Here is a 20,149-nt window from a genome sequence, read left to right on the forward strand (position 1 = left end):
TTTAATCACGGCCCCTGTCATAGTGGGAGACCTGGGAATAAATGAAAGGGAAAATAAAAACAATGGAAACGCACAGCATCGGAATGTGAAATTCACTGTCGCCGCCACAGCACCGCAGTTGCTATGGCCACCTGCAGGGAGGATGGAAGCAGGAGAGTTAATAACTCATCTCAGGGAGGGAGGGAAGCTGAGGAGATGTGTAGGATATGAGCTCGTTCAATTAATCAGCCTCTCCCACTTTAACCCACTCTCTCCCTCTCTCTCTGCCTCCCTGCCTTCCTCTCTCCTCTGCACTATCGCCCTTTCTCTCTGTCTCATTCGTTCGCTCTGGCTAATTAACAGTCAAGTGTGTCTCCAGTGGGTGAAACATGGAGTAAATGTGTGTGCGCGTGTGTTCTCCCCCGTGGGCTACACTGCCACTCCTTCCCTCATTCAATCATTTCTCCAGTGGATTTTCATTTGGCCAGCCAGCACCCAGGGCCAAGTGCAGAGCTTATGGTTCTATAGTAACGCACACACACACACAACCTCACACACACACACACACACAACTCCACCCTGTCTTAGTGCTGTCGATTTCCACAAATAGAAAGTTTAGTCTTCTTTTTGTTATTTTTGGGAATGAAGCTTTAGAAACGATTTATTCAGAACTCTTAGAGTTTTTGGACTTGGACGAAGCAAAAGAAAAACGTTGCACTATTGTGTGTTCTGCACCGTTTCCCCTCTGTCTTCCCTTTACTTGGTCCTTGTTCGACCAAGCATCTTTTGTCTGAAATGGCTGTCTCATTTTTAAGCAAACATTGCAAACAAACTCTTGACATCCGTGCATTTATTTTGATAGCAGTGATAATGGAACGTATCTCTCCACCTCTGTTTCCCTTTTTTCAGGATTGTGTGCCGTCTGAATGATGCAACAGGTTACAGAGTGCAGGAGGCTCAGGTAGAGGTGTGTGTGAGGGACTGCATTCACCCTGACTACAAAGCAGTCTCCACCAAGGCCTTTACCTTTGTGGTAAGTGTTTGTGGTGCTTATTGTTGTTGAATAAGATAACAGCAAAGACAAAGCTTTTTTGGAAATGTTGTTTGATACTGTATCATCGCCCAGCAGCCATTATTTATCCACCTGCCTGTGTCCCCCCTCAGTCCCCGTACTTTACCCGTGTCCAGCCCTCCACTGGGCCGCTGTCTGGAGGAACAAGGATCACCATTGAAGGCAGCCATCTCAACGCAGGCAGTGCTGTATTTGTGAAGATAGGGCTTCACCCATGCCGCTTCGAGAGGTGAGCAAATCCAAATCACCCTAATGTCTACATATTTTGTTATCTTGTTGTTTATAACAATCCTGGGGTTGCAGGTAATTTAGAGCATTTACAAAATTAGTTCTAGCTGTAGAATTGTAGGTATTGCTATGCACATATTTTTATTACTGCAAACAGCTCAATTCTGGTTCACCTTGATGTTGTGTGACCATCTAAACATATCTACGATCACATAAATGTCTTACTGGCATCCAGTACTGAGGACTAAGAAGATATGTTGAAAGAGTAGGGCTCGGCAGTATATTAGTATTATATCAATATCATGTGTACAATATGTACACATGATATCAATATCATTTTCTCCATATCACCCTGCCTGTGAGTAAAGAAGGGCTGCGTATTGGCAAAATTCTGGCGATTTGATACGTATTATGATACAGAGGTTACAACTCAATATATTGCAATTTTTTTAAATCCAATGTTTAGATGGTGGTGAGTCCTGTCTCATAGGCCTGTGTACTTTGGGTTTACGCTTGTAATATGTTGTTATGTTGGAGTGGAAGAGTCAAATGTCTGAAGCTTATAACACTGATGGCTCTAGCAATCAGGGGATTTAAACTCAACACAAAATAAACCACTGCCAGGAATCTCTGTATGTAAACTATTAATAAAAAATCCATACAGTGTTTCTAAGAATCAATACAGTATCACAAAACATGATATCCTGATATTCAAGTGAGGTGGTTGATTTCACAAACGGTTGAAAGCTCCCCAAACGGTGGAGAGAAATACACATGCGGCGTTACAGTTGCAAGAGCTTTAGCTGTTTTATTTTCTTTGAAGTACTGGGTTAAAATGTATAAATATCTGCCATTGTGACTCCAAATTTTTCTTTTTGGCTTATGCTCCTCTGCAGACAATTACTATCTCATCATGATTTCCCCGCCCATCTTTTCCTTCAGCCATCTGCCATCTTTTTCTTGTTTTTCAGTGTTTTGCTAATTATAGTAATTCCTGCTTTAAAAAAAAAAAATCATTTCTTTGGTGGTCGCTTTCTTTGATTTGCAGCGGGTCTGAAAAACGCTGCCGGCAACAGGATGACCTGCAGTCCTGTAATTCACGGCAATTGTGAGAATGACAGTGTAGCCTTTTTCTGGGAGGCTGATATCATTGTTCAGTTGTGCTGTGAATGACTTAAGTGCATGGCCCACATTTTACCAGAGATATGACTATAATTTGGAAGGAATGATATGGTGTTGCTGTAATTGGTAACTCACATTTTCCCCTGCTTTGAACACGTGTTTGAAATACCTTTTCTCCCCCCCTTCTCCTTTTTTTTTTAGTTTTTAGAATAATCTGCTGTCGTTATCTTCTGTTGTCACTCACTCTGTTAGCGACTGTGCCAGGATTTGAAGAAAAGGAGACAAAGATCCAATTTGATATGACTCTAATTCCTCCAGCCAAGAACTCTATTGTTTCTTTGAGTCCCTTCTTGGCAGAGTGACAGCAAACTGCGCTCCGGACTAAATCCACTCATGTGTGGTGTCTGGCAGATGGCAGAGAAAAGAAACCGTGCAGAAAAGATTGTCAGTGAACTAAAACAAGTACCTTTGTACTGAAATGAATTTCCCGGCACAAGCCTCACTAGTGAAGACGACTACTGGTAACTGAGAGAACTCCTCTGGAGCTTCTCCATTGTAGCCGAGGCAGTTTTATTTGTATCTTTCTTTCTTTCTTTCTTGTTTCTCTTTCTCGAGCAAATTCTCCATAACACAAGTGTTTATATTATAGTGGTTTCCCTCTCTCAGGCAACAAGTGACAGGTTAAACTAATGAGCTTGGACCTATCAAGTTCTTTTTATATCATATCAAAAGAAAAAGTAAAGGCCAATTTAAAGCTCTGTAGCACATCCCGAGAAAGGTGAACATAATAGTCTTGGCCTTTCATTCACTGAGCAGCAATAACCTTTATGGCCAAAGTAATGAACTGGTTGAGTCCATCTCTTTAATGTGTCTTTGTATTCAGTGGGGCCTCCGCTTTAATCAAAACCTATTTACCCCAAGTCACTCATCCTCTTATCTCCCTCTGCAACCCAATTTCATTCCTTCTCTTTTCTTTCTCTCTGTATCCCCTCTTGGCTTCCTTTTGTTTGGCTGCAACCTTGTCAAAAAATACGTACATGGCACCACAGGCACTCTCTGCAGCGACAGTGTTGTGAAAACGGTTGCCTTGGAAACGCAGCACCAGTGGAATGTGGAAAACCTTTTTTTTTTTCATGTCGTCCTTCATTTTTTTCTATCTTCATCCCCTCTTCAGACCTCTTTCAGTCTTAGGACGCTGTCGAAATTGCCTTTTGGGAGACAGCAAGGATGTGTCCAACAAAGACACACGATTCCGCCCTTTTTTTTTGTTTTGCTTTCTTTTGCCATTTTTGCTCAGTATCCAAATCCAACCCTCACTCCATCCCAAGCCGCCGGGATAGCGCCGCCAAAATAGGTTCTCGCTCTTTCATCTTCTCCATCATCTTCCGTCTTTCTGCGGATTTCACTTTCACAGCAGATAAGGGGGGAGGATTTGTGTACGGATCAGCTTGTTCTACTCATGTTCGAAATTTCACACTGCGCCGCCTGCCATCATGTCTGTACAATGCACGCACACCTCACGCTCGCAGGGCTCTGTAGGATGTTAGCAGACGAGTGACACAAAACACATACTTAGACAATGTTAATCTCCTACCTGCACAGTGCATTTATATGCTAATTCTTTCACAGTGAAAGCACACCTGCTTGACACACTCATTACACACATCCTGTATGGAGGTAGGTAAATACACATGGTCTCTCACAGGTAGCCGTCCTCCTGCTGCTCGTACAGCAGTGTCTCCCACCCTGATAGGGGGGGAGGGGATGGTGCAATGAACCACTGGAGTGGAGCACAAAGTTTCTGGCAGTGGCACAAAGTTTCCCAGCAGGTCACAGCTGGCTGCCTGTCTGCTAGGGAGGGAGTTACATCACACAGAGAGACGACCAGCCTGATCTGCCACTTCAGATCTATCAGCCAGAGAAAGCGCAGGAGGGAAGGAGAGACAGACCAGAGAGAGAGAGAGAAGGAGAGAGAGAGAGCTTTGAAGTACAGCACTCTGTGATTCAGGCTGATGAAACCACGGCTGGACAGACTGAAAGACATCGGCCTTGTGGATAGGCTGCTGTGTCACCATTATATGCGTGTATGTGCGCCTTTTTGTTGCATCTGATAAATAATATATGAGTTATTTAGGGGATGAAGTAGGATTTTTTTTTTTTTTTTACTGTTCACTCAGTTAAGTTTTTTTTTCTGTGTGTCTGTCTCACAGTCTGTCAGAGAGTCAGCTCCCCAAAATCCTTTTCAGGACCTTCCAGTAGCACAAAGTCCACTTTAAGAGAGCCTATCAGCAATCTTTGTATGTAACATCTTGCATTTTCCCCTGTCCTCCCTCACTCCCTGCATCACCTGCTCTTCCAGGCGGAGTGGCAAGGAAATAGTGTGTGTGACCCCGGCGGGACAAGCCCCAGGCACCACCCCAGTCATGGTGGACATCAACTCTGCTGAGCTGAGGAACCCAGAGGTCAAGTTCAACTACTCGGACGATCCCACCATCCTCAAGATTGAGCCTGACTGGAGCATCGCCAGGTGAGGACACTATCAGGGTCTTCTCTTGAGCTGACCTGAGTGCAGCTTAGCTAAACCTCTGGCATGAATATGGGGGATTTTCTGACTGCATGATTGATTCATTCCCAATATTACAAACATAGTGTATGTCAACCCTATTAGGTGTTTAACGCTGAATTATTCAGAGGAAAGGTTTGAAAACAGGGCAGTGCTGGCATAAATTGGTGTATTTTTTCAAGTTCTGCTGCACCATATAGTAGATAACTCTATTATTATATAATGTCATGTGACTATTTCATTATCTATAATTCACATCAACACTGTTTGATCTACAATTCTGCTTGATGTGCATCTATAGAACAGATACAAACGCATCTATACATTATTAAATCCCTGGTGGTGGTTGTGATGTACATTAATGCCCTTTTTTTCAAGGAGCATAGCCAACTAAACTGAAATATGAACTCTGAAAAATGTGATAAATGTATTATTCTGCAAGCATACTAAAAAAATAACTAAACATTCTTCTCCATTTTCACACTGGTTTGCTTTTCAAAGACATATTATTTATTCTGTTTATCTTTATGTTTCAAAAAGTAAATCTTTGAGAGCAGGAACAGCAGTAAAGGAGGCTCCTGAAGCAGTGCACTGCTGCAGTTGATGAGCTGCAGCAGAGATGTATCTGTAAATATTACTTGACTTATTGAAATGAGACTACATAGCCACAGGAAGATTTCCTGTGCAAACACAAGCTGTGTTGTGAAAGGGGGGAAAAAAGAGAAGAAGCTTGGAGCTTCCAAGTGCTAATGGGCTCACTAGCATGACCTAGAAACTCCTCTACTCCTCAGCTCAGAAATGAAGCCAGCACATACTGTACACATAAACACACACTGTTGACTGTCTAATTTACTTCAAAAGTATAGTTCCAGGAACATGTCATTGAGTTTTACAGTATGTTTTTCTGTTGCATGTACTCACAATTCTCATTTATAAGCCTTTATTCAAATAATTGACAGATCACAAAAAAAATAGCCAGGATTTTAGTCCATACGAAAAGTAAAGGCCAAACAAAAAATCTGAATTACTTGCACAAGTTGCATGTCAGAGTCTATCACTGCTCTGCTGCTCAGAGAATCTCTTTAACAGAAACACTGTTCTTCTTCATTTTAACTTTGTCAGCATTAAGTCATTTTCAACAAAACCCTACAACCCTCCCAGCCTTATCAATAAATTAAAAGCCTACTAAGAAAGGAGGAGGGGACATGTATTATTTTTGTATGCCTCTGAGCCAACAACATGGCCAAATGTTTCGGGGTTGTTTTGAGGTTGTCAAAAACAATGCATTTTTTGCATTGCATATGTACATCCGTACGTACATATAGCGTCTACAAAAGAAACTGGTAAAATCACAGAGTAAAGCAGTTATATGTTAAAATCAGTGTTTCTGCAGCGCTGTCCAGCATTCCCAGAGGTTGTAGACAAGATATTGCAAACTATTGCTTAGTTTGTTGCTCTGATAATTATTTTTTTCTGAGTTTGAACATTGTTGTAAAATTTCAATATAATGTAGGTTCTGGACTTCTCAAAACATAACATTGGTCTAGTCATTTTTAGACATTAGAGGCAGAAAAGTTACAATTTATATCTTTAAAGCAACTGAGAGTACCACCTCTTAGGACAGCCCACATTAGAGTATTCTTCAAGGGATATTGTCTGTTCAGACAGTGTAACAATCCACTTCTGCAGCATCGCAGGGGGTTTTGGGGAAAATGGGAGCCACGTTTAAAACTCTGCAGGGAGAGTCTCTCACAATGCAAAAGAAGTGTGAACAGATGAGAAGTCTCATTTGGAATAGGATGAATAAAATAGTTTAGGCTGGGCAAGGGGAAATGAGAATGAAAGTGTTGGCTCCAGCCTTAGGGGGAAATAACCTCGGCACTCGGCTTGTGTTTGGTATTTCACTCAGCACTCCCAGAGGAGGAGGTGCATGGTTCTCCAGGCCAATCACGCTTTTATTTACCAAGCTATTTTGTCGCCGCGTCCCCTTTGGTGACCCTTTTTGCCGGGGCGATTTCAAACAACGCTGAGCCTCCTCTGTCCAAAACACAAATCTGACACGACTCAGACTTGTTCCCCAGCCTTCAGGAAGAGGTTCTAGGGCTAACAACACTGACACATGGCACTGCAGGGATTGCGTGATACTCCACCTTGTTTACTCAGTGTAATACAGTGTACACAATACACTGTAATAGTGCACACTGTAGAGATTCTTGTCCTCTCACAGAACTACCTCTGTTGAGTGTTGCCATATATTGACATGAAGCTTTGAGCTAGTACATGTCCACAGCTCCATGTTCTGCTGTTCCACCAACAAAGGTGAAACTGTATGTAAATCCCTTCAATTCCTTTGTCTTCTATACACACCATTTACCACATCTGTCGCCCTTCTTTAAGCCTCAAAAGCCATAAGCCCTCTTTCGCCTCTCACTTTGCTGGCGGCTGAATCATTTCCAGAGCCACTTTCATCTCACGGCCTGGGACTGGCCTCACCTCCATCTCACAGATATCGGCTCCATCTAGCCTCAGAAAAACACCACCAACACTGCCACCGGTTGTGGATGTTTTGTCCTTTGTGTCCTGTGTCCAAGTACATTTGCATTATAGATTGCTCTGCCATGGAAGGGATAAAATGTTAAGTTTAGTAGATCTCAAGTGAAGAAAAGCCTTTGTTCAATAAGGGTGATGTATCGTCTATACCTGATGTATGGTGACTTGTTCCAGGTGGAACGCATGACTATATCGTGAACACTGGGTATAATTAATTTTTTTTAAGCCACCAGCGTAAGCAGGATTCAACACACATGCTCCTACATGCTCCTCCCACCCATTCAGGCTACTCTCTCTTTGGAGATAGTGTGTGGAGGGAGGGGTGTGTTTTTGTATTTGCAGAGCTCCACACCGATGCCACCTAGTCACATTTTGAGACCATGCACCAGTGCGATATTATTCATTTGTGAACTGGACAGCTATTAGTTTGTTTGTGGCTCATAAATCCTCACGTTTGACAGGTTAACCTTCTACTTACTGCTAACATCTGACTGTTAACCAGAAGTTTGAAGACAAAGAGACAAAGTGCCTCAGAAAAAAAGGAAAGTTAGTTAGGTTACTTATATTACTTAATTATAATAGTACTTTATATAACTTTATTAAAAGTACTTTATTTATCTTTATTATAACAGCACTTTAACTTTACAATAACACTGCTGTATAAATATATTAAATATATAAATGTAGAAATATAAATAGCTTTATTTTGCTTTATTTTAATAGTAATTAATTAACTTTCTTATAACAATACTTTATTTGAATTGAGCAGTTGGCTTTATAGCAATTCTTTATTTAACTTAATTATAAATGTGCTTTATTTAACTTTATTATGACAGTGCTTAAACTTTATTATAACAGTACATTATTTAATTATTGTAACAGCACTTTTCTTAACTTTATTATAGCAGTACTTAACTAAATTTTAATTGAACTAAGTTTATTATGATATAACTTTATTTGACAGTCCTCTATTAATGTACTATAAAAGTACTTTAACTTCATTATAACAATACTTTATTTAACTTTATTATAACAGTACTTAATTTAACTAAATTACACCATTGCTTTACTTAACTATATTATACCAGCACTTTACTTACCTTTATTTTGACATTACTTTATTTAACTTTTTTATAACAGTACTTAGTAAAACTTAAGTATGCATGATACAGATGATACAGAATATGCTCTTTTTTGTATTATTGGCTGTATGGAACCTAGCAATATACCAGCCAGAGTATCATATGCTTTTTTTTCATTGGTGCCAGCGATGACTCACAGTGGCACTAGCCTTACCTCACTCCACGTTTTTAGGTTGTATGCTAACTTATTTAGCTGCTGTCAGAACGCCTCACATCAGATAAAGTTCAGCCTCTCGGGCTAAGAGAGGCTGTCGACAGGGCGATGTTGGTGAACAGGACTCTCACCCATATTACCCATGTCTCCGATGGTCAGCGTCACATAGACCTGAATAGGTCACAGGTGTAAAGGTTACTGAACATGTCAGATCACGGACAGCAGTGCAGTTTCCAATTGTATCTTATGCTGAAAAATACCGCAGTACAACTTTAATACACTGAAAATATCTCCCCTGTCTTTCGAGAGGTGCTGGGGAGAGGCCAGAAGCTTTGGCTCTCTGGAGTAATGTTACATATTTGCTTATTCTTCCCTCCAGCCTCCATATTGGTTTAAAGAAGCTTTTAACATTCATGCAAGAGCGTTAGCGTTACTGTCATTACCTGAAAATGGGCTTCCATGAATAAGCAGGCGAAAGGCTACAGCAGGAGCGAGCATTAATGGTAAATTGCCGACTGAAGGGCCCTCTCTGCTCCCACAGAGAACAGATTTATTAACATTTATCTCTACTGATAGGCCTGTTGAATAGTGTATGAACTTGGACCCTGAAAGACAGAAAACTACAGCAAGAGATACATGAATATGTGACACAAGTACACATAGCATTGTTTCTATTTCCTGGCACCAACTGTGTTTATCCTGATTCTCTCGACAATAAGTGGTGTTGTCTCTCTCTTTTTTTTTTTTTTTTTTAGTGGAGGAACCATGTTGACCATTACTGGAACCAATCTGGCCACCATCAAGGAGCCCAAAATGAGAGCCAAGTATGGAGCTGCCAAGTCAGAAAATGTAAGTGGTCAGATCCAGACACCCGCACAGTTTTTTTATTGACAAAACAAAAAAAAGCAGTGACTTGACTTGGCAAGTGAGACAGAGTGAGACCAATATAGACACACAGGTGTCTCTGTCTCTCTCTCTCTCTGTCTCCCTGTGTGTGGAAAAAGTGATTTTCAGACGATACACACACTCCTGGGACACAGACACAGACGCACACACCTGACCCACCGGTCAACCAGCCAAGGGCCCATTTTCTGTTTGTTTTTGATGTTGAATTTCCTTTTAGCAGTTTAACCTTTGAAATGTCAACCAGCAATAAAGCGGCTCTGGCAAATCCCCCTCTCTTCACCTAGCACCACGGGGCTTAGCTAACCTTTCTCCCGCTCTTAGCTGAAAGTAAAAATATCCCTTCTTTTTCCTTTGTCCCCCTCTCTTCGTCATTTCATTTTTTATTTTTGCTTGGTTAATGTTTCTGTTGACCTATAAACACAGTTTTGTTCGGTGTCTTTGTGTGAAGGTGTTATGTGACATATAGAGCATAACGTGAGGCTATAACATGCTGTGAAACTCTCAAAAGGTCTCTTTAGCCGTGCTGTGTTATTGTTAACAGCTACTGGCTGACCTCTCCTGTTTCTCTGCGAGTCATTACGGTCTAATTTGTTCTTCAGTGACTGATTTAAGTGTCGAACCCCACAGGGGATTTCCACATGATATCAACACTGATTACAACACTGATGTTATTAAGCAAGCCTCTTCCTCATTATGTCATTAGAGGGACATTTAATCTCTCATATCACATAACCCTGCCCCAGCCTTCCTATGTATGTTTGATTATGTATTAGTTAAAATGATCTTTTGTGTAACAATGTTAAACATTTCTTGGCAATACTGTAAACAATGCAAACAAAGTAGAAAGATTGTTAGACAGGAAAATAAATGATCAAACTCATCTTAACTGTTAATCCTTCGCTCTTCCCTGTCTTCTCTTTCTTTCTTTATGTATTTCCCTCCTCTCTAGAACTGCACGGTTGTCAACAACACAGTGATGGTGTGTTTGGCGCCCTCTGTGGCCGGATCTGACAAAGGCTTCTCAGAGTCTGGCAGCAGCCCTGATGAGATCGGCTTTGTCATGGATGACGTGCGCTCCGTGCTGATTGTAAACGAGACTTTCAGCTACCACCCGGACCCAGTGTTCGAACCCCTGAGCCCCTCAGGCATGCTGGAGCTGAAGCCCAGCTCGCCGCTCATACTCAAGGTAAATTGCCTTGTGCTCTTAGCATTGATCTGTTTTGGCCTTGTCTCTACCTGCCTTTGCTTTACATCCATCACATCCTTTCTTTTTTGTTCTTCTCTTGACTTTGCTTCTCTTTTTCTGATGTTGTTTTCAAGTTCCTTTCTCAGGTCTCCTTCCTCCATCTCTACCTCTCACCTCTCTTTGTCATCTTTTCTGTCTTGTTTCTTCCTGTCCTCTTTTTTGCGTCTCCTTTCTCATTTTATTTAAGCTATCTGTTCTGTCTCCCTCACCAGGCATGGGAAAAAAAGGGTTTGTGTGACTGAGTGAATGATGTCAGGATGGTGTTTACCGTGGTTTTGCATCAGAGCTTTTTATTGAAGGTTGCTCGGTACAAAGATGTGAAAGTCATGTCTGAAAACACACCAGGAGCACAGGACAAAAGAAGGTTAGCTGAATGCTAGCACTTAGCTGACACACTAGCAGAGCAGTAATAGCAGATAGCCACGTTCCAGTAATGTTGAGTATTGTCAGAGCTGTTAAAAGCTCAATCTCACAAATAGTTATTTTAGAAAATGCTGAGGCGACCTCCCAGTCAGCATCCAAAACAACTGATAAGAGGCTGACAGGCATTTGAAATGATTTGCTGCTAACATTTCTGTGCAGACACTTTACTCCCTCCTTCCTCTTGCTTTGAGAGTTTTTCTTTCAACGCGGCCGTCTTTTTGATGCGACTCAACCTTGAAAGATGTTATTTCTTTGCCTGCTGTCTCCAATGGGGTTTGGAGACCTTTAAGGGAAAAAAAACTTCCAAAACGCCCACTTTAAAATCAGGTGCAAAGGAAAGTAATGTTTATAAAGTGGACCCATGCGTTGCTATGCCACCTGCTCAGATTTTTATCAGATAACTTCTGAAGAGCACCTTCATAGCCATATTTACTCTAAGCCATAGAGGCAGTACGCATTTGAATCCAGAGTGCATTTCTAAAGGCTTTGCCCCACCCACCCACGCTGTCTTTTGTCACTTCACCTCTCCCCTCGAACTTCAAAGCCGTTGCATCGTCAGAGAAAATTATCATGCAATTTCATGGAAAACGAAAGCCTTTTTTCTCTCGGCCAATCAGGGTGGAGTTTATAGAAATGAAGAATCACGCCTTTCTCCCCTGTAACTTTAAATATAATTCTTTAATGAAAAGCTCTGATTGCCCCACCGTGCTCCGGGTAAAGAATCGCAGAAATAAGCAGCACAGAAACAGCATCCTATTAAATAATTGCAGAGAAATTAGACGTTCATCGAGATTTTCCAGCAATTATTTCCTCCCACTCTGCAAAGCGCAGTGGGCTACGATGAGGAGGGGTAGGCAGTCATATCAGAGATGAAGGATGATTTCTGCTGAAATTATTTATTGTACTGTCCAACACCTTTATGCAGCCAACACATTTTTACAATCCTTGGACAGCATTTTTATTTGTGTGAGCCCTTATACACCAGATCTGGATCAAACACTTTCATAGCCAACTGGCTAAATTTAGCACAAGTTACATTTTTAACTCAAAAACAATCTCATAGACTTCCTTTTTAGTGAGGAAAAGCAAAATGCGCAGAGGATTCTCATATTTTGGTGCCTGATCAGTCATTTCTCTGCAGTGTTTCCTCCAATGAACAGTGCAGAATAACCGTTGCCATGGCTACCTGCAGTTTTAAAGTACCTTGCACACTGATTAGAGCTGTGACTGAACTGTTGACGGACACCTGCCAGCCAATTAGAAACAGCAGAAATCAAAGTGGGAGTGAATCCTTTTACGTTTATACTCTATGATTATTATTCCATTTGTGTGGCCCACCTTAGACTTAGACCTTGTGTAAGTAACCGAAGCATGTGTGTGTCTGTTTCCAGGGCCGTAACCTAATTCCCGCAGCCCCAGGAAACTCTAAGCTGAACTACACGGTGCTGATCGGGGAGACGCCCTGCGTTCTCACCCTGTCAGAGAGCCAGCTGCTGTGTGAATGGCCCAACCTGACTGGAGAACACAAAGTCACTGTGAGTAAAACTTTAATACTTAACTACATTACTGTTGATGAATGTTTCCCCATTGTATAAAGAGTCTTTCTTCATCAACTTAACATCATTCAACAAGAGATGAAAATGAAGTATGCATTATGTTTTGGGGGTGTCTGTCCCATTCTTGTGAAAGCAATATTTCCACCTTGAGTGAATTTCTTCAAAATTGCCAAAACATTCACTTGGACTCAAGGATGAACTGATTCAATTTTGGTGGTCAAAGGTCAAGGTCACTGTGACTTTGTATCATTATTATAAGCACAATTTTGCAAGAGCTCCTTGAAGGAATTTCTTCAAATTTGGCACAAACTTTAATTTGGACTCAAACAGGATTCCTGTGGATCCTTAAACAGTCTTAAAAGGCATTGAATTCATTCATCTAAGAATAAGGCATTTTGTCTTAAAACAATCTTTCAGAAGTCTTAAACAATGCTTGGGACATGGAACGTAGTCTAGTTGGGACATGGAAAGTCTATGAATCCTTTTTTTTTTAAAGATGCATTTTAAAATCTCAAAATAATTGGTAACATGAATCTCCATATATCTCTTATCTATATCATAATGCATGTATATTTTTTCTTTATGTAGTTTGCCAAATGCCTCTCACATTAATTTTAGGCAGACAGGGTAGTGGAACCAACAGAAATCATGTTTTAGGTTACAATTAGCATTTGGGGAAAATTGTCCATAATCCCCGTTTTTTGTTTGTTTTGTTTGGTTATTTTGGTTATGATAAATTTGGTTTTAAATTTGAATTTCATTCAGAATGGCATTAAAAAAGTCTTAAATCTTTTATGCCTTAAGCTGTAGGAAAGCTGGACTCAGAGATAAACTGATTAGATTTTGGTGGTCATGTTCAAGGTCACTGTGACCTCGCATCCTTCAAATTCTCATGAACACAATATCTTTAGAACACCTTGATGGAATTATTTTCAAACTTGGCACAAACGTCCACTTAGAGTCAACAATGAACTGATCAGAGTTTGGTCACTGTGACCTCACAAAGCTTTTTGGGCCAGAACACAACAATGAATATGCTAATTATGACAAAATTTTAAATTAAGTGATGACACTTTATATTTAAAAGGTCAAAGGTCAACTTCTCTGTGACATCGTAATGTTATGTAAAAAACATTTTTTCTAAATGCCATGTCACAGGAAGAGAACTGGAGACATTTGGTCAGATACTGAGTTGCTGACACTAATCTGGGGTGTTCACCTTGAAACTGTACTGATCTTTTGTGCTGACAGGCGCAAGATATGAAGCATCCATGTTTTCACAAATCTGTAAGTTCAACTTGATTGGTGCAGGGATGCGTACAACCACAAGGCGTTAATGCTAGTTCTACTTTGAATACTATTATAATATATAATATTTTGTCATCCCACTTGTTTTTTTTTCCTTGCCACCTCTGGAGCATCTGGCTTTCACATTTCTTTCAGCAGCTCAGCCCATATTCTTCTATAGCTCCTGTTCTCAGTGCTTTTTCCGCTGTGCTTTTCATCCCCCCTTTTATGTTGATCTACTTCCTGCCTTTTCATTCATTCATCTAATTCTTTCTTCCCCATCCATCAGACCTAAATCTCTTTAATTACTCTAGATTTCTATTCCCATTCATATAGCGGAACGCACACAAACACACACATCCTGCTTCTTACACCGTTGGCGGTGTTTGCGACTGTATTTATGTCTTAGAGGCTTTTGATCGGTCTCGTTTGGCTGGCGTCCTCCTTGGGATTTCAACAGTATTGATATTCAATAGAGACCAAAAATTGGCTAGTGGGCGTGAGAGGTCTATGTCTATTTTTACCCTGCTTCATTTGGTATTTCATAGACATAAGCCAGTTGAAGAAGGAATAAAAGAAAAAAATAAGACGGGAAGGGGGAAAAACATATCCCAACGTTATTCATGCGTTCTGCAAGCCAGTACTGTTATGATGTGATATGGTTGAGAGTCAGATGGGTGTGTGTGGGGGTATACTTGTTTCACTGGTTTTCAAAGATAGCCCCAGGGCACACATGTTGCCTCCCCCAATTAAGATATAAAGGGTTTTGGGGAGTTCGGTTTTGGCCTGATCTCGGCTCAACTCTACACAGCTAAGTATAAATGCATTGTGGGATTTGATGTTCTCACCTTGCAAAACATTTCATCACTATACTGAATGTATATAGTATTTTAGAATTATTTTCTGTTGTGGCCAGGTGTAGGTCTAAAATTACCATCACATCAGTGGTTTAAAATGTTACTGTATGATTCTCACATCATGCACAGTGCCAATTTTGGTAGCAGCATCTGCTTTATCAACTTTATGTAACAGTAAATGGAAATGTTTTTTATCTTAAGCTTGGAACCCGGTCAAAAACTGCTGGAAACAGACTCATATTTTTTTATGTGATTTCAAGAGAATGTAACTTTTCTGTTGGTGCTCATCCTCTAGGTACGTGTTGGAGGCTTTGAATACTCACCCGGGACGTTGCAGATCTACTCAGACAGCCTGCTCACCTTGCCTGCCATCATCGGCATTGGAGGAGGTGGAGGCTTGCTCCTGCTGGTTATCATTGTTGTGCTAATTGCTTATAAGAGGAAGTCTCGGGATGCCGACCGCACCCTCAAACGCCTGCAGCTGCAGATGGACAATCTGGAGTCCAGGGTGGCCCTTGAGTGCAAGGAAGGTGAGTTCGGACAACATCTGCTATAAGAAGGGTGTGACGCAAAGCTCTCAAACCCTAAACTTTCATAATGCTTGTTTCCTCCTAGTTTCCCTTCATCTTTCTCCCCAAATAACTCCCATGTCCCTGAATAACTTTCTGTAAATCTCTCCCTCGCTGCAGCTTACCTCAAACGCTGCACAACTCCCATTCAGTAGTCTCATCCATTTCTCTTTCAGCTTTTCTCTCCCACTCTCTATTTCTCCCTCCCTCTCACTGCCAACTGTCCCCCTGCTGTTAGGTGGCAGCGGTGTGTGTGTGTGTGTGTGTGTGTGTGTGTGTGTGTGTGTGTGTGTGTGTGTGTGTGCCTGTGTGCGTGGGTGTTGGTGTGTTTCCAGAGGAGCACTTTGATCTAAGCCAGCCACCAGATGTTGGCTCTCCACCCCAGGAGAGAGCTGCCTGGCTGGCCTCGCTACCATCCACACTGAGGAAGGGAGGGAGAGATGGAGGTTAGATAGATACAGGGGCACAGAGGTGAGAAAGTGAGGGGATGGTACGGGGGGAGGGGTTTGGCAACGACTGAAGCAGGGGGGAGAGACAGTGAGAGGGACTTACACACCAGTACATTAGCATATATTCATTTGGCAGGAAGCAGTGTGGATCCAGCGAGAGCCTACTGATGCTGTTACTGGTTTGTCTGGCAAGAGAGAGAGAGGCAGATGGGGAGAAAGAGAAGGAGAATACTGATAACCGCGATCATTGGAATACATTTTTATTAGAGATCACTTCATTTGTTGCACTGCTTTAGTGAACCTGAAACATCATAATACAAATTTACTGTCGTTAGTAGCTGGGGTGTCTAAAGATGATCTGCAGATCAAGATGTTCGAGGTCCGTGAGCATGTCGGGACTCCCAGGCCCCGACATGTTGAGTCACTTTGTGGCTGGTCACAGGCAACTTTTTTCAGTCTGGACTCGGGTCGGACTTGGGCTTATTTAGCTCTCCTTTTGACGTGCCTGTACACTTGCAAAGTACATATAAGCCCCTGTATGAAATATTGTTATATTCAGGGTTCCCATGGTCATGGAAAACCTTGAATTGTCATGGAATTTCATAATCACATATTCTAGGCCTGGAAAAGTCATGAATTCAGTAAAAATCATGGAAAGTTTAAGAGAAGTCATGGAATTTTGTTGTGTAATAAAAATTGTTACAGTTTTCTTTCATGGATAACTTTCCATGTTATGTAACATTGATTTTTTGCTCTAATATGCATCAATATGTGACTCCTTCTCTCCATCATGTGTGCCAGCTAGCTGAAATTATCTTTGAATAAATTTTGAATTGCATATTTTTGAAAAGCATCTTGCAAGTGGGGCAAAAAAAAGGGCTTTGAAAAGTCGCGAAAAACAACACATAGACTCATAAGTAAGTCATCTCAATTATCACTTATGACCCACTAGAGGTGCGTGGCAGTATATTTTTCTGCAAAGACTGCCCTCCGCCTGGATTTTCTTCTTTTTTCTGTGTTCGGGTTGTTCCAGGGCACAAGGTTCAGGTGACGCCGGGACTTTATAAAAAGGTAGCAGCAAGGTACCAGACTATATGCAGCATGCATCCAAGAGGAGGCTACAAAAAATCGTGGACACAGCACAGAACTAAAAGGAAAACTTTTCACTTATGCTGATGATACTGTTGACAACCAGAAACCGGGAATTCCTGAGCAGTAAGCCTTTAAACATCCCAGTCATTATCTCGAAGGATGACTTTGTGTGTGTGTACTTCACACCACTCCCCCTGACTCTCAAGTCTTCATGTCCTGCTCTTTTGCAACTAAACACAATCAAACACACACACACATACACAAACACAAACCCACACAGCAGGTCAAACAATGATTGGCTGGGGTGTGTGACAGTGAGTCCAGGTGCCCTGACCCTGTCTGTCCCCCACTGTCACCACTGTCTGGGAGACGACAACAGGATGGATGGAAGGAGGGAGGACGGAGCAAGGGATATAAATAAGGCAGACAACTTGTGAGAGGAGAAAGGGAGGGGAGGTGGGCAGGAAGATTAGGAGAGAGGGGAAAAAACAAAAGGGGGAAAGCTGATAGCGGCTAAAGAAAGAATTTGAAAGAGAGAAAGAAGTTGATATGAGGATAGCGGGAGATAAAGAGAGGAAGATAATGCTAGATAAATATTTGGTTGCAGGAGAAGATGGGTGGACAAATAAGAGGAGTGAAAAGAAGAGAAGAGCTTAAAATATGTGGGGAAAATAGGGAGGTGGAGTGAACTTTTTTTTTTCCAAGAAAATCCTGGCAAAGAGAGCAGCAAACGAAAATATATGAGACGAGCTATAATACTGGATGTATGGATAAAAACAAAATGGAGAGAATGTCTGAGGCAGGGACTGATTAGAGATGTAGAGAGAGATGGATGGCACGAGTGAGCCAGACAAACAGAAAGATGGAGGGATGTAGCCGAGGAGTGGCGACCGTAGGGGAGAGAGAGGTGACCTCTAAGATGTCACTTTGAAGGGAAGAAAGAGGGAGAAAAAGAGAGATAGGGAGAGAGGGATAGGGTGACACAAGCCATCTGTTAGTCTGGGCTTTGGTTCGTTATTTGTTTGGGTTGTGTATCCATGTGTTGGTGTATTTTGGGTGACACTATAGGGCACACACACTCACACAGTGGAGTTAAAGGAAGCGTGAAGCTGTATATTTTCTCCTCAAGGGAATTCTTGTATTTATAAAATAGAATGAAGGCAGTGCAGTGAAATATATGCACTACTGTATAGGATGTGAGTGAGAGAATGGATTTGATCCCATTTGTTCCCTCTGGATGTGACTTGTGAAGCCACTGGAGTATACAGAACGGGGTCAGAACACACACTCGCTGGGAATGGAAAATGTGTAAAAACACTGACACATGCACTCACATTAATCATCTGGGCACTAGGTTATGTGTTCAGCTGTGGGGCAAGACAGGAAAAAGTGTGTGTGTGTGTGAGTGCGTCTGCATGTGTGTGTGTTCGTTCAGTACAAGCGTGCAAGGTGGCAGCGTGTAATGTGTGTGTACTCACAGCCTCATGTTCCTGTGTGCAATTCCATCCTGAACGCCCCTCCAGCCACCGAGTACCACAACACTTTCCCTTTCTTTCTCCCTCTACTTCTTCCCTCCATCTTTCTCTCTGCTCTCAGCACAGAGCGATCACATAATGCTGCTTTTCACCGGTTACTCCTCCACACGCCTCCATCTTTTCCTCATTTTCACCTGCGCTGTCTCTAAAACATGAACATGAACAGTCAAAGACGAGATAAAGACTGGCCCTGGAATTGATTTAAACTTTTTGTAGTTGTTTAAAGTTTGATTATCCAGCACTGTGGATGCAGCTTTTCCATTCTTTTGTCTCTTCTGTGCAGTCCCTGATGTTTTTCAAGTCCTTTTCCCACTTTTTTGAAGGAGAATAAAGAATTACTTCAGAACACAACTAAAAAATTTACATTGAAATAAATGCCTCACTCACACTGGCCAGTTGATTACATACAATAGTGTTTCAACCTGCAGTCCTAAATATGCCTATATCCCCCCGAAAAATGCATCTGCAGCACATGAGGGGATGGGTTTTGCATGAATAGAAGCAGTGGTTTGTTTGGGATGAAAGGGTACCTGAGTAAGTTAAAGGGACCCAGTCATTAAGTGTTTATATGGGTGTGTTGTACTGGATCACTGCTGACAGAACGCTAAATGCCAACTTCGAATTATTTTAAGTTGAAGTCATTATCTAGATATCATTGCTGAAGACTATAACTGTAAAAAGCTGTATTTGTCATTCATTTGTGATTCAAGTCTGTATTTATTCTTTACAAATCTATGTCATTTGGAACAAAACTTTCAGTAGGACAACCTTCATGGTATGTTTTCCACTATTTCCTCATCTTTTGCGCAGCCTTTGCCGAGCTGCAGACGGACATCCACGAACTCACTCAGGAGCTGGATGGAGCAGGAATCCCCTTCCTGGACTACCGCACCTACGCCATGAGAGTCCTCTTCCCTGGGATTGAGGACCATCCTGTGCTCAAGGAGATGGAGGTACGGGTCAGTAGAGAGCGCTCCACTCACATTTACATTTGCTTTTGAACTTATTTTATCTATATTAGGGTTTGATCAGTATAGGGTTTAGAAGGGTAACATTAAACAGAGATATATCACTACACATTAAGACCAAAACAAATGAAACGTTTCTGTTAGAAGGGAGAACTCTGCAATGATGAATAAAATTTATATTAAAAGTTTAAGAGACTGTTGACCAAACATGTTTTGTCTTCTGTGACTCCTTAGTGGAGGGGTGAAGGCAGAAGAGGCTTCAAGCCCAAACTAGTAAAAAAAAGCAGAACTTGTATGAGAGAAACTCTCAGGGCAAGCCCCAGATTGATGTGATGCAGTGAAGGAATAGTTCTTTTTTGTGGCGTGAGCAATATCCGAGCTGTGCTAATTCAATACTTTGTCGCCATGTCAAAACAGTTGATCAAAGTCAGCCTCAGTGCAGATCTCAAAA

General features: G+C 41.6%; 1 protein-coding gene across 20 annotated transcripts in view; it reads left to right on the forward strand.

Moving 5' to 3' along the window:
* plxna1b (plexin A1b) overlaps positions 1–20,149 on the forward strand; it is a 284,396-nt gene that overhangs the window by 239,584 nt on the left and 24,663 nt on the right. For 18 of the 20 annotated variants that reach the window (XM_088085695.1, XM_088085701.1, XM_088085692.1 and 15 more), the window contains 8 exons: positions 889–1,012; positions 1,144–1,280; positions 4,761–4,928; positions 9,566–9,659; positions 10,666–10,902; positions 12,777–12,920; positions 15,381–15,615; positions 19,541–19,689. In XM_088085695.1, coding sequence (XP_087941821.1) covers positions 889–1,012; positions 1,144–1,280; positions 4,761–4,928; positions 9,566–9,659; positions 10,666–10,902; positions 12,777–12,920; positions 15,381–15,615; positions 19,541–19,689 — 1,288 coding nt within the window. The remainder of the gene's footprint in view (positions 1–888; positions 1,013–1,143; positions 1,281–4,760; positions 4,929–9,565; positions 9,660–10,665; positions 10,903–12,776; positions 12,921–15,380; positions 15,616–19,540; positions 19,690–20,149) is intronic. The other 2 variants (XM_088085754.1, XM_088085759.1) reach the window with 1 other exon arrangement.

Source organism: Plectropomus leopardus, chromosome 2, assembly GCF_026936395.1.
Source record: "Plectropomus leopardus strain MGB_pleo_1.0 chromosome 2, ASM2693639v1, whole genome shotgun sequence".
In the NCBI taxonomy this organism is placed as follows: domain Eukaryota; kingdom Metazoa; phylum Chordata; class Actinopteri; order Perciformes; family Serranidae; genus Plectropomus; species Plectropomus leopardus.